At 45.5% G+C, this 18,004-nt stretch overlaps 1 protein-coding gene across 3 annotated transcripts in view; it reads left to right on the plus strand.

Annotated features, from left to right (window-relative positions):
- The window catches only part of WDFY4 (WDFY family member 4), a 290,937-nt gene that overhangs the window by 149,068 nt on the left and 123,865 nt on the right, over positions 1-18,004 (plus strand). For all 3 annotated transcript variants that reach the window (XM_033130918.1, XM_033130921.1, XM_033130920.1), the window contains exons 34-39: positions 233-347; positions 1,587-1,741; positions 4,228-4,466; positions 6,271-6,392; positions 7,921-8,106; positions 9,258-9,394. In XM_033130918.1, coding sequence (XP_032986809.1) covers positions 233-347; positions 1,587-1,741; positions 4,228-4,466; positions 6,271-6,392; positions 7,921-8,106; positions 9,258-9,394 — 954 coding nt within the window. The remainder of the gene's footprint in view (positions 1-232; positions 348-1,586; positions 1,742-4,227; positions 4,467-6,270; positions 6,393-7,920; positions 8,107-9,257; positions 9,395-18,004) is intronic.

Here is an 18,004-nt window from a genome sequence, read left to right on the forward strand (position 1 = left end):
GTGGGCCACCCCTACTTGCCTTCTCTCCCTGGGAAATGCACATCGCCTCCTGGGTGCAGCACCTTGGTCAGCAGAGGGCAGTGCCTTGGAGAAGGGGTAGTGGTGAGCTGTTGGCAGTCCACACTGCTAGCATGGTAGTAGTGGCATACAGGCCAGGCAAGGACCCCGGTCTTGGGGCACTGAGGGGACGTGAGCCATGTGGCTGCTGTCTTAGTGCCGGGTGTGCTTCCAGGCGTCTCCAGACAATGCCACCAGCCAGCAGAAGCGAGACTTCCAGTCTGCAGTCCTGCTTTCCACCATGGAAATATTTCATGTGATGAGTGGAGGTGACATGTCGGTGCTTGGAGGTGAGTGGGGCTGGCTTGCTCCTCACTGTTTGTGACATAAAGCTGTGACAGCTGAGCAGGAAGGCCAGTGTGCCCACCAGCCACTGGTGCCAGTCTTCTAGGGGCAGCCTGGGCCTTCGTGCTGCGGGCACTCTGGGAGCCACCGAGGCATCGGTTCCCCCACGAACCTGCAACCAGAGCTCAGTGACCCTGCCCGGAGGTCCCAGGGAAGACAAGCTTTCTTCTTTCCATGACACCTTTGCCATTGTTGGGCCACCTGGAGACAGAAAGTCCTTCTGCTAAAACCATTCTCTACCTTCAGTAGAATTATGTCCTCTTCCCGTGAGGGAAGTCAAGATATCACCTGGAATTCAACATTCGTGTGCTCAGCGTCTTACTCTGCACGGACGCCTGGCTCGACACACTTTTCTTAAATGAATGAGCCTGGTTGGAGATGCTGCCATTACCCCTAAGAAGTGCAGATTGAAGCTTCGTTGGAAAGACTTAGTTCCAGGGCAGCTGTACCTTCCCAACAAGATTAAGCAAAGTCCTTTCTGTGTTTTCTAAGCCGCAGAATCCTTAGCGACACATCTCATCTTCTGAGCTCCTCTTTGCCCCACAACACAGAAACCCTGACGATTGATCTTTCTGGTGGAGTACCTGCAGTGTGGTAGAGTAGAGCTTGGGAGTCCCCCTTCGGATGGTGGCTCTGTCCCTGGTGGGGGTAGACTGGCCCGGTGCCCGAGCCTGTGAGTGAGACTATAATCGTGGCTCACTCAGAGAGTTGTTATCAGGATTAGCTGAGATCATCACCTCCCCGTCGGAGCACAGTGCCCATCGTGTTGGTGAGCACAGCCTGATAATCCAGCGTGCAGCTTTGTCCTAAGCCTGCCGTAGCAGCAGGGTCTTGGGGATCACGACAACAGCCTCTCTATTTACCTTATATCTAAAATTTCCTTCACCTTCGTTCTACATAGCCACTGGAAGAAAAACTGCCCTCACATCCTTCCTCCCCTCTTGGTTTATATCACTAACTAGATGTTTCAAGATCAATTTATTTTGAATAAATGTGTGTTCATTGGAGACCTGTCTGTAAGACCCCATCTTTAGAGCAGTGGGGTATACAGAGGGCTACAATGGGGGATACAGAGTTGAGTGAGATGTGCTTGGTTAACAAGAGGGGCTTGGAGACTGTTGTGAGAAGGTCATTCAGACTTTGATGATTTCTCAAACTCGGTCTGTCTCCTTACTCCACCTTAGGTAGTAAAGAGTCTCAGCCAAACACAGAAGCTGCTTCTCCTCTACATGCGAATATTTCCCACTTCACCCAGAAGCTGGTGGAGAAGCTGTACAGTGGGATGTTCTCAGCAGACCCCAGACACATCCTTCTCTTCATCACGGAGCACATCATGGTGGTAAGAGCCCAAGGCTGGCTATCGTGGTATAGAAACTCCGGCTGACTGACCGAGTGTCTGTATGACATGCTGTTGGCTGTGCAGTTTGTCCAGACCACCCTGCCATCTGTCCTGGAAACAGGATCTGAAATGGGAGGGAGGAAGGAGAATAGTGGCCCAGGCAACACCTGGTGGCTGTTGAGTGCCCCGCAGGCTCTCACCTCAGGCCACCTTAAGTCCGTCTCAGTGGTCGGGAGCCATGGTCCCCTGTGCTGGCCCCTGAGCTCTGCCCGCTCCTACTCTACACACCACCTTTGGGTTTTTACTGTGATTATTGTTTTATTCTTAATTATTGTTATTCCTCATCACCAAAGAAAGGGCCAAAAGGGTCCTTATCTCCAAAAGAGTTATTTAATTTTCCTCTTTAGTGTCTACCTCCAGTTGTCATGTCTGGGCCTTCCTGAGATCTAGGCAAGAGTCTGTTTTTACCTACTCCTATTATTCTTGCAAGTGCTCTCTCTCTGGATGTCTCTTCAGAGAGATCTACAAATCTACACATACATGCAAATACATGCTTATAGATACACAATTAAATATAAGTTTGTGTGTACATGTGTATACATTTTTTATTGTACATGTATACACACACACACACACACACACACACACACACACACAGAATCATACAGTCTCAAAATTGTAGAGGTGAACTCTTTAGTCCTCATCTCACATTTCATTCTGGAAATCTTTTTCGTCAGGTGGCCATTCGTTCCTTTCTTGAACTCTCCATGAGGAGTTCACTGTGGTCCCAGGTGGTCCCAGCCAGCAGGACACCTGTGATTGTCAGAAAGCACTTTCTCTTACTAAGCTGAGCTCTGCCTCCAGCAGCTCCTGAGGTGCCCTCTGCAGCAGAACCCAGGAAGCCACTCTCATTCCTTGTCATGCTTCACCGGGGGAGTGACATTGTCACCCCCAGCACCCTTCTGTCAGTGGAGTTACCCATAGACTCCAGGACAGTTCCTAGGTTGATAGTCAGTCTGGCTGTTGCACAGTTCCAGGCAAGCCTGAAAATAATGTATTCAGAGGTTTTTTTTCAAGAAAAAAACTCCAAAAGGGGAGAAATATCCTTCATCAGCTCCAAGAAGATTCAAATCAGATACTCAGGAAGTTGTGCTGATAGTGAAAGGAGCTCCCGAGCTCTTGTGTTAGTTCAGGCTGCTGTGACAAAATGTCATTGACTAGGTGACTTAACAACAACCATGTATTCCTCACAGTTCTAGAGGCTTAGAAGGATAGATCAAGGTGCTGGCCGATCTAGTGTCTGGTGAGGGCTGTCTTCCTGGTTTGCAGGTGGCTTTCTCCTTTTTGTATTCTCACATGATGGAGAGACAGGAAGAACGCTCTCCCTGGTCTCTTCCTATCCATATAGGAATCCCATCATGAGGGCTCCATCCTCATGATCTAATCACCTATCAAAGACCCCCGCCTCCAAATACCATCATGTTGGGGGTTAGTTTCAACACATGAAGTCAGGGAGGGGACACACACATTTAGCCCACAGCAGCGTCCAGTAGTCGAAGGAAATACTCAGAGCTAATACCGAAGTGTGGGTGCTCGCTGGGCTGATGTGCCCTGAGGGGGCGCCCGTCCACCATCAGTTCTGTCTCCACCCACCATCCTTCTCCATCACATGAGAATACAAGAAGAAGGTCGCCATCTTGCTCACTGCCTGTGACTCTCATAACTCTGAACCTCAGTTTGAAAGATGTGACCCATCTGAGGAGCAGGAGAAGACGAAAAAAAACATGAATCCCAAATTACAGCAGATTTAAATAAAACTCAACTTCATTAGTGTAAGTACTTGCAGTATCCATAAAATTTAAAGAGAGCGATCTATAACTAACAAATGACCTTTCTAATAGACTGAAAAATTTTGCATGTACTTTTTGTTCTATGGATTCTTGTTGATGAATCCAAACAAATGGAGGGACCAACGAATGGTAAGGCTATAGGTCAGAACCTTCTACCTTCCCCACCTAAGTTTTTCACGTGTAAATTATGCAAAACACTTAGCATGACAACTGGAATATTATAGACACCCTATACATGCTAACTAGAATTTATAGCTAATAATAAGTTTGTTTTTTTAAATTAGGCACTATTAATAGCATATTCGTATACACTGTAGGTTACCCATCTTACCTGTATTTCAGGAATCTCCAGTCCCCTATCTATTTTCTGTAGTATGACTGTGGTAAACTTTAAAACCTTTTTTACACCAATTTTTGGTAAATCCAACAATTTGACGTGCCGTTATTGATCATTCATTTTAATAGAAGCTCAAAGGTAGAGGAAAACAGTCCTATTTGAATTTTAGACCATGCCACTTTTTGAAATACAGAAGAGATTGAAATCGTATCATTTTCACAGTTAACTGGGTCAGCATCTAAAATCGTAAAGTGTTCACGAGTATGTTTTTGTATGTGTGTGTTTATTTTATGACACAGGTCATCGAGAATGCCTCTTCTCAAAGGGACACTGTCATCAGTGCTTTATACAGCAGTTTAAATAAAGTCATTCTTTATTGCCTCTCCAAGCCCCAGCAGTCCCTCTCCGAATGCCTCAGCCTTCTCAGCATCCTGGACTTTCTACAGGAACACTGGGACATTATCTTTGCCACCTATAACTCCAACTCTAGCTTCCTCCTGTGTCTCATGCATTGTCTGTTGCTGCTCAGTGAAAGGAGGTAAGAGCTGTCCACATTTTTGTTTCCTTGCCCCGCCAGTGTTCAGTGCAGACCAAAAAGCTTCAGAGGGACACTTTATTGAGGCCAATATAAATGATACAACTCTTTTATCTGGTTGTCCAAATTATGTGCAATGTTTGATAGTAAACGTCCTCAAACTTATCCATCTGACTGAGCAGCTAGAATCATGAAATAATTTATCCTGTTTCCACAATTCTCAGGTTATAAGAATCTTTACTGATTTAGTTTTGGGGGCAGAAAACTGACAACTCCAACATTAAATATACACATTGATTTTACGATGCAGGCAGATGTCAGAAATATTAACATTTGATAAATACAATAAATGCAAAAATATATACTAAGTTGTATTATGCAAACCAGGAATGATTTTGCTTACAGAAAAAAATACACACAATTTATGATATAAAATAACATCCATAAATACATTTGTGTGTGAAATACAAATGAAAAGAAATTAATCTCATTTAAATCCTTTTCTTGAAGTCCCAAGTTGAAAATATGTTAGATTTCTCTGCGTCTGTGCACTTCCTCTCTGTGTGTGGCAGTATGTATATATCATTCAATGCCAGTCAGTGCTTTGGCATCACACTGCTGCTTACGCATATTATCTCATTAATCGAGAGCCAGGTTGAGTGTAGAGGAAGGGAGGACTATGGGATATTACACTTTGCTCTTGTCCTTTTTCTTGATTGTATTTATACCAGTACAAATTATGTTTCATTACTGGGGGAAAAAATCCCACAAATCCTGTCAAGTTTACTGTTGAACATTACAGAACACTAAAGTTACTCTCTGGGAAGCACTGGAAAACACTCCTAGCCCAGAGGAGGCACTTGCCTTTTAATTTGTTTGAAATAAAAGAATCCAATTTCAGTGTATCGATTAAATTGGGAGATCTTTTTTTTTTCTGTATTTCAAGAATTAGGCCTTATCCATACTGAAAGCATAGGTAAGAAGAACGAAATGTCAATCGATTGGTGGGCTTGAAGTTTCACTCTTTTGGGACCCCTCTATTTAGCAAAACAAACTCCAAAATCCAAAGGGACTGCATTCTAGAACTTTCAAGAATGGACATTCTTATATGCTCTCTTTTTTCATTTCCTTGTTTGTCATTTTGGTTCAATCTACAAACATGTACTGAGTACATATTCTGCTTGGGTGGCAGAGGGAGCCCCAAGAAGAGGCACAGGGATATTAACATGACTAGGAACCCTGGAACTCATGCAGCTCCTAATGTGGAAACCACTGTACCCTAATTACAACTAGCTACAGATGTGTGGGGCCCTAGCAAAATGCAAATAAGAGTCCCTTGTTCAAGAATTGCTCTGAATTTCAAGAGTGTAACAGAAAGCTCCAAACATGGGCCCTTCTGAGTGTGGACCTTGCCTAGGTTGCAGGCCCAGGAGGTTGGCCCTGGCCCCATTCCAGGTGGGATGAGATCAGTGCCAAACAAAGGCAGAGTTCAATGCTTTGGGAGTCTGCAAAAAGAAATGACCAGTTCTGATGCTGGGGAACCCAGAAGAGGTTTCAGGGGGTCTGCTGGGAACACGGATTGGTTTTAATAAGATAGGAACAAAAAGAAAGTAGTTTTCCTATTTTCCAGAATGCTATTGTATTGTATCTGTCATGGAAGTTGTCATGAGCTGTTTGCTTAAACTTGATTAGGCAGTTTTTCCATATTGATATGTACTGAGTTTGGAGGATGATTATGTGTAATAAAGAACAATGGCATAATCCCAAAGAAATTGGATTTCATAGTGAAAAATCTCTTGTCTTCCAGTTATCCAGAAGGGTTTGGATTGGAACCCAAACCTAGAATGACTCCTTATCATCAAGTGTTTCTTTCTCCCAGTGAAGAACTGAGAGAAAAAAGAGAGGACGATTTCCCGAGTTTGAGTGATGGTACATTTTATTTGTTGTTGTTTATTTTGGGGGGAGTAGATGGATACTGATAACTTCTAGGGTTGCATCCTTCAGTTCATCGTTCCAAAGATGAGGAAATAACTATTCAAAGGCCAAAAGAGGCCCTAGGAAAGCCAGAATAATGTAGCAGTATTGAGAGGTAACATGGTAGAGAATAAAATTAGGATGATCTTTCTATATTTACAATGGAATGGAATGGAATGGAAGGATGGATGTAGACATGGAAGAAGCGAGAGCTCTATGGGACTTGGTTAGACTGAGAACTTGCTGTTCCTACTAAAATCCTAGAGGACCTCACTGTAAGTTGATTTCACTTTCCAGGTGGTCTCTTGAATTTTTCTTTGGACCACTAGATATAAAAACTAGCATGCTATCTCACCCCGTGTAAGGCATCACCTAGCTGCCAGCTTTCTTCCCTAGAAAACGGGAATGGGATAAATAAACTAATTTCTTTTATGAGATTTTTGGCTTAATGGAGTTTATTCTTAGATTTGCTAATTAAAATCAAGTTAAAGAGATTGGCAATTTGTGAAAAAAAGCATCCAGATCCATCTGTTGGAGAGACTGCTCCCTCTTGGTCCAGGAGGCTTCAGCAGATCTTCTTTCACCACTTTGGTTTGCTACCATTTACCATGTGATATTCTGTGAGACTAGACAGTACACACAACGTCCTGTTTTCTGGGCAGATAGATGCCCAAAGCCAGTGCTCAAAAACCATACAAGTTTAAAGTTTACTCTGACACCGTAATAAAAACATGGACATTAGCATTTGGAGACTTGTCTAGTAGAATGAACTGAGCAATGTCCATCCCCCTAGGGTGAGATAAACAGACTGTATACACTGGTACCACAGGGGGTACCCTGTGGTCCAAGATCAGAGGGAAATTAGGCAACTGAACAGGGCATTGTAGTTGTGGGGCAGAGCAAGCAGAATTGGCTTGGTAAAGATTTGTCCATAGCTGGGCAAGTACAGGGCACTGAGATGGGTGGGGTGTGGAAAGCTTGATCTAGTGCCAGGAAAGAGGACTGATTTGTGTCCTGGGCTGATGGGCACAGTCTTGGGTTGGGTGTCCATTCCTCTGAGTGGCCAATATAAAATGTACGTTGGAAGGAGCTTTGTGGGGAAGCGATTTGGTTCCCTAGAGCTCGCACAGGTATCTCTCTGACACCTAACAACAGAATTGGGAGGTGGGAGAAAGAAGTTCCCTAAACCCATTCTTCATGCCTCCAAACTCTAGACGTGTGAGGCAGGCAGGACTTGGTGGTGGGCAGTTAGAAGCAGGGGACGTCGGGGGTGCTTGGGGGGTGGGAAGCCAGCTCATATACATGTTGGTAGCACTGGCATTGGCCTGTGGCTCTATGTACTGACTGGTTTCTGGCTGGAGCTCGCAAAGCTAGGATTATTTCGAGAAGGATGTGAATAAAGTCAGCCATGAGATGCCATTCCTGGCCCTCTGGGAGAAGTACTGAGTCGTCCTGATTATGTGATGTGCTCTCTCTCTCTTAGTCCAGCACAACATCCAAAAGACAGTGCGGACTCTCTGGCAGCAGCTGGTGGCGCAGAGGCGGCAGGAGCTGGAGGACACCTTCAAGATTGATCTCTCTGTAAAACCTGGGGAGAGAGAAGTAAAGATTGAAGAGGTCACCCCGCTCTGGGAGGAGACAGTGCTCAAGGCCTGGCAGCACTACCTAGGTCTGTACTGGGCTCCGGGGGCCGGGCTTCTGGGACTCATGGAGCCAGACTTTCCCAAGGCTCCACTCGGGGTTCAGAGCCTTTTCCACCCAGATCTTCCCTCTCATCCCCTTGGTGGATGAGTTTTTGCTCACAAAAAATGCATGCTGGTTTGCATCTTAGGTGAAAGGAAGGCCAGAAGTGCCAACCGAGCAAGTAGAGTGTAGTAATCTCTTAGATTGAAGGGCCACCATTTTAGGGCTCCAGCCTGGGCTCTGGAACCTGGGGTTCTAGGTCCTGCCCTGATTTACCTACCAGCTTTGAAACCTTGCCACTAAGTCATGCAGTGACCTGGAGCCTCAGGTTCTTTATGTTCCAACGGAAAGTCTTCGTCCCAAAGATATTAATGTCCTGTGCATTCTATCAGCGACTCAACATTTTTACGCTCATATTAGTCAACAGTTGGGGGAATAATGGTTTAACTTTGTTTTTAAAGAGTTCATTGCTGTCAAATTATGGCTCATGTACTTCTTTTAACTCTTTTAGCATCATAAAATTCGCAGTGATTTGAGTTATTTCCATGTATATTGTCCCAGACTACCCAGTGGTGTAGCACCTTTATTTCACTGGCTTTCCAAATTAGCCCTGGCAAATATGTATATACATACTATGTATATACAAGTACATGAACAATTTGAAGTCAGAATGTCAGATTCCATTTCAGGGAAAAGTTCAATAAAATAGGGCGTATATACCCATGCACATTTAGTGGAATAAAATGGCGGGGTGGACTTTAAAGCTTGCAAATGGCTCTCTTTTTGCCAACAACTGTATATTGAAAAATTTCTGTGTTCCAGGGCCTGTATGTAATCTTACTTACTCTTCATGACACCACAATGAGGTTAGATACTATTATTCCCATTTTACAGGAAGAGGACACTGAAGCTTAGGAACTTTAGCTAACTTGCCCAACAAGGAGTCTAAGCGAGGACTAGTGACCCCAAAACCCACACTGCGTTTCTCAGTCAGAAGACAGTAGTGTGAGTTTGTAGCCTGGAGGCAGGTACACTGGACTCGAGTCCCTGGCTGGTCCTTTGAAAGCCAAGCCAACTGTGGAAATTGTGCGGGTTCTCTCAACTTCGTCTCTGACAGTCTTTGCTTCCCTGTCCTAGCATCTGAAAAGAAATCACTGGCCAGTCGCTCGAATGTGGGACACCACAGCAAAGTCACTTCGTGGAGTGAAAGCTTGTCCTCAGCCATGAGGCTGATGCCCGGGCGGCCGGCCAAGGACCCCGAGTGCAAGACAGAGGTGAGCCCAGATCCCTTTTCCTTACGGAAGCTCCATGAGTCCTGTCTTCTCTGTGTTCTCACTAGACAGAATCTAATTCCTTGTTCTTCTGAACCTTTAAGGCTATGCATGTAGCTTCCAGGTTGAGGCTATACCTAGTGGAGCTGGGTCTTGGGCTAGCTTTCACTTGAAATGAAAACGGCCCCCCTTGAGTGCCAAGAGCAGGAGTTCCTGATGGCATTAAAAGCAAAAGTGATCCTTGTTTCCGTTCTCCTTTTGTGTCAGGTGTGCTCAGAGAGCACTTGCCCATGGCTCAGTGGGAGCTGCGTGTGTGGGCTCAGCAAATGGGGACAGAAACGCTGGTGCTATTACTGGGAGACATAGTGTTAGATCCTCTTGACTGTGTGAGGCTGAGCCATTGGGGGTTTCCAATCCATTTCTCTAAAAGTGCATAACAAACTGTCCTAAACTCAGTGGCACCAACAATGACTTTTTGTGACCCTGGATGCTGCAGTAAAGAATTTGGAGCAAAGCAGGGTTGGGGGGTCTCTATTCCATGATGTCTGGGCCTTCCCTGGAATCATCAGAAGGCTCACTTACTCACCCATCCAGTGGTTGCTGCTGGATTTAGTCTGAGACCTTAGCAGAGATTATAGGTTGGAATACCTACATACAGCTTCTCCATGTGTCCCTGATGGGTAGGCTTCAAGGGCTAATTTCTATAGGGAGGGGGAAGGAGAATGAGGATGGAGATGAGGATGAGGACGAGAGAGAGAGAGAGAGAGAGAGAGAGAGAGAGAGAGAGAGAGAGAGAGAGCACCAGGCAGAAGCCACACTGTCTTCCATGACCCCCCTTCGGATGTCCTGCAGCATCACCTCCGCCATGTTCCTTTGGTTGAGACACGCACGAAGTTCTACCCAGGTTCAAGGGGAGGGAAATATACTCATCTCCTGGTGGGGCGGTGGTAAGGTTCTGAAAGAGCCTGTAGGCTCTTTTTGGAAAACACATCTGACATTTATTCTCATACTGGGGTCATTGACTTATCTTCAGAGGCAGTGAATGCTGTCATTCAATGGACTTGACCTTAGGGTCAGGAGACCTTGGGCAATTTACTTAAATTCTCTGAGTCTATATCTCCTTACCTTCACTATGGGGCAAATAACCATGGGAAATTGTGGGAAAGGGCTCCCCAGGGAGGTAGAGTAGATGGTTGATAGACACATTACACAATTGGAGTTCTTTGCCCACTTAACTTTGGCAAGTGAGCTTGGCTCCAAATCCCATCTGCTCAGTATCTGGGCCCTGTTGTCCCCATGTATCTGTGGTCTACTGTGGTCAATGACTGATGGGGAAGGGCACTGTCATCAGATATTGGGGACGAAAGAGGAGTGAAGGGCTTCCTGCAACTGCCCAGGCAACCAAGGGAAGGACAGTTTCTTTTTTCTAAGCTTCCAGAACAATAGGCTTTAGGACATATGGAGAAAGATCCCAAACATAGAAGGGAAGGCAGAAAATGAGCTTGACTGGGCTGGCTGGCCTCCTGGTGTTCAGAGCCAGAATAGGCTGTGTCCTCAGAGTGCTGGCTTATAGAAGACACTGCTCAGGAAGTTTGTCGACAGACTCACTGGCTGACTGGGTGCATCATTTGGATTGTAACAGCTGTATCCCACAGCTAGTATTAGCCCTGTTTCATAAAGACAAGGGCTTTGCAGCCAGGAGGTGGCAGAGTGAAGATAACATCTCCCATCTCTACTGCCAACCATGACCTTAGGCCATTCCATAACCTCTCGGAGCCGCGATTCCTGAACTTACACCTGGAAATGTGTTGTTTATTAGAATATGTGGAAGCACTTGGAAACTGCAAGTACTTCAGAAATAGAAGACAGTTCACAACATTCCATTTTACCTTCTAGTTCTCTCTGCCAAGGGAAGACCATCCCCCATGGGACAGAGGTTCGCAAGCCCTGGGAGCTGGAGCATCCCCACCTGTGCCCACACACCTGTTCCTGACCAGGGCCATTTGTGGAGGAGCAGCCCAGCTCCGTTTCCCTTGACTTTACCCAAGTTAGCATTGTCCCTGGGAGGTCAGGTCAGTCTGGCTGGGAGCTAGGCAAGGGACGCCTGGGATGCACTTTATGGGAACCCTTGCAGGCTATTGATGCTGCCTCTTCCGGTGCCACCTCCCCTCCCAGGTCATTGGCTCAGCTCAGCTGCCTCCAAGTCTCAGGGAGATGGATTGAGAACCAGCTTATCTGAAAAAAGCTTCCAGATAAAAAAGAAGCTGAATACGCTGCAATATTTGGGGCCATGTATGTTCACAAATGGCTTATCACAGTTCACTCTTGGCTCACTGAGAGATCTGGAAAAAAGAATATTTGAAACTAGCTCTCTCTGTGAAGGCAGGCAGTTGAAGATGTTTCTGTACCAACTGAAGTCTCATTCATTCATTTATTCATTCATTCACTCAACAAATAGTAAGTGTGGAGTCTGTATCCTCTCCTTTTTCCTAAGCTCTGAGTTCATAGAAGAGAGCAAAAGTGACATACTCTCTGCTTTCATGGAGGCTGCTTTCTAGGGGGTGAAGCTCGACAACTAACAGATAAATAAATTCATAACTGTTGGGAGTGCCGACTGCAATGAGGGAAACATAAGCAGGGTGACTGGGAGAGGGTGGTGAGGCAGGCGCCAGGCGGTTGAGATGGAGGTAGTCAGACGCCCTCTTTGGCAGGGGTTGTATGAGCAGAAAAATAAGGAAGGACATGTGCCTGGTGAGTCTCTGGAAAAGAGTGGTCAGGCAGAGAGGACTGCCAGGCAAAAGCACTGAGGCAGGCGTGTGCTGAGGTGTCCTAGGGCCGCGAAGGCCAGTGTGGCTGGGCTAAGGTGCAGAGAGGGAGGCCCTGGGGGTACCACCCTCAGCTGTTGGCCCCAGGAAGAACTGTGCTTTTCCACAGCAACTCATTAACAGCAGGACTTCTGTCACTGTTGTGTTTTCCTCTTTGATCGGGACACTCAGAAGCTCGGAGAGATAAGCATGGCCCAGCTCGTGTAACAGCACACACCTAGTGGCATAAATCTCTGCAAACCGGGTCCTCGCACATACCCATCTCCCTGGCTTTTTCCTTCCTATTTGACCTTCACCCTGATTTATTTATCCTTTCTGCACCTTGTAGCTTGTGCAGTTTTTAAAGATGAATTGTTCTGAAACAAACTGGATTATGTTTTAATTTTAAAAGTGAACTGCAGCTTTGCTGAGCAGCGTCCTATTCCAGGACCTCAGTCTGAGCTGGGCACAGTGCCCGGTACATGGAAGGTTCTTAAAGAATGCGCAGGGACGTGCGTGGAGCTCCCCACCCCTGGCTGAGGTGGAACTTGCCAGCCTCAGACCCCACGCCCCTCATGCAGCCTCGCTGGCAGCCTTTGTTGCTAACAGAAGGCGCAACTTCTCAGGTACATATGTACACTGTGATGTCATAGCATGCGAGCAGCAACTATTTGCCCTGGGGTCTGTTTAATTATTTTTAAAAATTAATTTTGATTATTACAGCTGATTACACCTCAGTGAGCAATGTAATTGATATTTTCTAATGTATCCCAAGGAACATTTTGTACAACACGCTTTTTGTTGTTGAAGGTTAAAGACTCCGTTATTGGTTTTTCCCTAAATATGCCCACATCATTAGTCCCTCCAGTGAGAAGGTCGCCATCTGGAAAAAGCAGCGTGGAGACATTATTCAGGCGCAAGTGCATGAAATTGGTGTTTCTGCATCTTCTGTCTCTCTTCTGGAAAGAAGAGGCTTGTAATTAAAGGAGTAGGTTTTGGAGGAAACATTATTCATTTGGTGTTATTCCTTATCATGTCAGCGGCTGACAGCTCTACAGCACTGATAAATTGGTCCTTGGAGTGAGACCTACAATGTGCAATTCCTAATTCCTTTTACCTATCTTCACTTTTAGTAGAAAATGTTTTCTGCTTGGCAGGTGAGCCTCGGAGGCAATGCTGTATGATAGATGTTGTTTCTTCTTTTTCTTCCCCGACCCCTTTCACAGTCGCTTCTGGGATCAAATTGTGAAGTTACAGTCTCTACCAGGGTGAAGGCTGGGTGCCAGCCTGTAGGACAGAAGTTGGGACCTTGGGCTCCCTTGAGGCCACCAAAGGCCACCTCAGGGTGTCCTGAAAGCCACTTCATCATTCTACCCTCAGTGTAGAGAAATCCAGAGCACACCCTCTGGCCAGTCATTCGTCTTCACAGCAGCAGGTGTGACTTTGCCTACTGGCTCCGTTTCAGACTTCCTTGTTTAAAAACAAGTTGAATAAACATCAATGACCAATGCTGATTTCTTAGTTTTGACAGACACTCCATGGCAATGATGTTTGTCAAAACGATGTTAACAGTATGGGAAACATGAGAACTCTCCGTACTATCTTTAAAACTTTTGTGTAAGTCTAAAATTATCCCCAAATATAAAGGATGTCATCTTCTGTGTTTTTTTAAGCATTTGCAAGTCGAAATAGGTACAATGAATATGGGAGCTGGGGGCTTAGGGGCTACAGGGCCTGTGCAGAGCAGAAGGATAATTGGGACGCTGCAGGTGGCAGGGTGAGCATGGGGTCAGGTTGGGGGGTGCTGTGGTCCATAGGTGGGGGTTAAGCAGGGGGGCAGCAAGTCTGTGTACATGCGGTTAGATTGGAGGTCAGGGCCCTTGAGCGAGGGGCTGGTCCGGGCACCGTAGCACCCTTCAGGTGGGAGAGGATGGGGCCTGCAGCAGCAGCGGTCTGAGCAGCGGAAATTAAAGAACACACAAGAGAATTCTGTTTAACCAAGGCTAAGATGAGCAAAAAAAGAAAAGAAAAAGAGGGCCCCAAAAGACAGAGGAACCAGGAAACCAGGCCATGAGAGAAGAGGTGCCCAGTGGAGGGAGGTGTGCGAGTTGGATGTTCTGTTGACTCCGCATAGAATGGGGAGCAATAAGCGAGAGGAAGGGGGTTGAGAGTGCAGTCGGAGCCCCTCTGGGTAGCGCAGCTGCCTGACCGGGGCCTTGTTTGGGAAAGTGTGAGTTACATTTCACCCTTCCTTCCTCCCGGGATCACCTGTACACGTGTGGACGGCTGTGTCATGCATAGTCCAGGTGGGCTCTCTTGAGGAGCAAAACCCCGTGGAATAAGGCTGGCCCTGTGTCCTCCATGTGTCCATGAGTTTTGGAGATAGTTGAGCAAGCTTCCAGTTGCTATTTTCAAAGATGAAAAGGCGCATGTGGAGAAACCAGGGCTGTATGAGAATTAGCAGAAAGGGACAGAAAGGCACCAAAAGCCAGAGAGTGACATATTAGAGTTGCTAAAATACCAAGAACAAGCTTTTTGTTGCAATGCTATGTCTGCCTGGGCAAGGATATGAAAGCACTAGACATTTTCTCCCAGGCCCTCTGAGGTTCTCTTAGCCTGCCCTGTGGGTGAGCCCCCGGCCCACCCAGACACTCTTAGCCTCCTATAAGGTCAGCAGTGCTTACCCAGGGGGGACTTGAAGAGCTCAGAGACTGGACACTTGTGTGGGCAGGGGGACTGTGGACCTGCCATCGGCTGCTTCCCTGCATGTGTGCCCAGGCCCACTGTCTCCCAGCCCCCTGCCCCTGGCAGAAAATGAGGTGCTGGATGAGACCAGCTACTGGGTGGCAACTGTATTAAGGGCAGCCCTGGCTTAGGTCCTGGCAAAGGAAATGACATTTTTGACCATCCACTGTGAGCACTTTACCCATTATCTCTTTCAAAAATCATTGTGGAAAATTTTGAACATATACAGAAGTAGAGAAAATAATAAAACGAATACCCATTTATCTACCCATCACTTCCACAATTTTCAGCTCACGGCCAATCTTCTCTCATCTTCATCACTACCCACTTCCCCTCTGCACAGAATAATTTTGAAGCAACATCCCAGATATCATATCATATCATTTCATGTGTAAATATTTCTGTATACTTAGTTTTTCTTGAAAGAGATCACGAAACCCAAATAAAAACTGCAGAAAAGAAGAAAGTGAGCAGAATTGGAGGGCTTTAGCAGTCAGTGTGAGAGTTATCAAGCTTTTCTGGTCGTGTTCTTTAGCGTGCTGCTCTCGGGCTCCTGCTTCTGAGTGATGACGGTCTTGCCGAGGCTGAAGGCATGGGGAGCCTTGGAGAAACTCATGCCCGTGTTTCAGGAAGGAGGGTGAGGTCTGACGAGGACACAGATGCTTTCAAGTTTAGTACTTTGGCACTTCGGTGTTCAGGGCTAAACAGCACATGAGGTGAAAGGAAGCCTCGGAGTGCACTCAGCTGGGAAAAGCCTCAGAGTCAGGAGAGCCCGGGGCTGAGAAGAGACTGTGAACATAGACAGGAATGGGCTTTGAGATGAAGGGAAGTGAAGTAAGCGGTAGAGTCCAGCGTAACAGCTGAGGAAGTAAAGTATGTGTGTCAAAAAGGAAGTTAGAATTCCCAGGGAAGTTCTGCTGTAACAAGCGTTAAAGTCAAAAATCTTTAAGAAATTTTAGAAATCTGAAATTCAGAAAGTTGTCATCTGGGATATATTTACTTAAACTTGTAGTAAATTCAACATGTTTGTCGGCAGAAGAGAAAGAACTTTTGCAGGAGATGAATATGCCTTTAAGAGAGGTATTACAAAGCAGGTGGTCTAAACTTGGGGGAAAATTAAGACACGTGAGGACTTCTAAATTGACAGGGTGAGAGGGACAGTCTTGACGGAAGGGCAGAAAAGGCAGCCTGTGTCAGCAAATCGAGAGAGGAGTGGAGTGGAGGGGAAACAACGTTGAAAACTGTAGAAAAAAGGAGTGATTTCAGCAAACCTGAAACTGCAGATTTTCTGAGAAATCACAATGCTGTGTGGTTGGAAAACCCAGTTGTGTTTAGTGGTGGGAAAAGTCTTGTGAGCAAGTAATTAAATGGGATTCTCCGTTAGAGGAATAAAACCACTCAGAAACAAATGAAAGTATGATTAAAAAAAGATTCTGACAAGTATAAACTGCTCTACTGATGTGATCATGGTTTTCTTAATTGTGGTGGGTTCGGCTGCCAATGGCCTATTTTCTCTTACTGCTTTTCCTGAGATAACTGACCCTAAAAATAATGCCAAGCTCCCCAGCTTGGCCTTAGAGCTCTTCATGGTGCGTCTGCATTAGGATTGTTTCCAGAACGGATTTCCATTAGGCTCTAGTTGCAGTGTTATTTGGGGGCAAAAAAGAGAAGAATGATTAAATCCGATGATCTTACTTATTAAACAAACCTCTCAGGTTTCCTTTTCACTTCAACTAAAAGTAAAGGCTCTCGAGCATGCAGTTTAGCCCTTGGTCCTGCAGGCAGCTGTGCGCCGACACCACACGGGAATTGATGTTCCCACAGCGGCATGGCATCCGGGGGCAGCGATGGGGACCCCACACTGCAGGCTCACGGGCCTGAGCCCAGGCCGGGCAGCAGGGAGCGGTGAATTAGCCCTTTAGGTGTCCTTCCGGTGGTCTGGGCACTCCACCAGGGCCCTCTCTCTCGTTTGTTCTCCGCCCTTCACACACACATGCACACACACACACACACACACACTCACACGCACACAGAGCCCGTTCTACAAACCACTGATGTTAGAACCCACCTATTACATCAGTGAGAAGTGAGGGGGAAGGAGTTGCTTTGAACAAGGAACCCACCTCATAGCTGAACACAGTGTATAGGTCCTGACAGCAGGGGATTTGAAAAAGCAGCATCACCAACACTGTGTTAGCATCCAGAATTAGGGAGAAGCATAATCATGGGCTGATGGAGATGGTGGCTTTTCTTTTTCCTTTTTAAGGAAGTATTAAATGTCACTAGTTTATCACAAGTGCCTATTACATGAGTTTGAAAAACAGAAGTAAATGAACAAAGCAAACACTGATACCTTTAATGATGTTTCTTTACCAAGTGCATCATTTGTGAGACATCTTTATCTTCATAATAGAAGGATAATTAACATCACTAATTATCTAATTAAGTTCATTAAGCATCCACCAACAGTGCACCGTGAAGCTGACATTATGTTCTACTGTCAACAAATGCTTTTGATTTCTTAGGAAGTAATTAAAATGTAAATTAGCATGCACTTATATGCACAGGGGAAGTTTTGAATCAAATATTCATTTCAGAACTGCTTAGAGCAATATAGTTTTTATTTTTTTCTTCGATAAAAGCAGACATTTTGCTATTAGTGGTATATATTAAGGTTGCCATTTTGTTGTATGATGTTTGAATCTTAGTAAGGTTATGGCACTATGTGACACGATATTTAGCTGATGTATTTGCTATTGTGCTTTTGTTCTAATTTGATCATTTTATTTAGTATATTCACTTATATTTGTGTCCTTTGTGTTAAAAATACCACAACTGATACCTTTTTCTGAACACTTGCTGTAACTCATTTTTTTTTTCTGAAAACTTTCTGTAACTTAAATTCTCTAGTTGTGTTTACCTTTTAAAGGCATTTTAGGGCAAACCTTTTAACATATCCTTTCTGTCAGGTAATGTTTGGACAATATAATCAATGACTTGCTGAGAGCAGTTAACACACCTGCTCTGTGTGCACAGGAAGGAGAGAAGCTGCACAGATCAAACT

This window comes from Rhinolophus ferrumequinum, chromosome 16 (assembly GCF_004115265.2).
Source record: "Rhinolophus ferrumequinum isolate MPI-CBG mRhiFer1 chromosome 16, mRhiFer1_v1.p, whole genome shotgun sequence".
NCBI classification, from domain to species: domain Eukaryota; kingdom Metazoa; phylum Chordata; class Mammalia; order Chiroptera; family Rhinolophidae; genus Rhinolophus; species Rhinolophus ferrumequinum.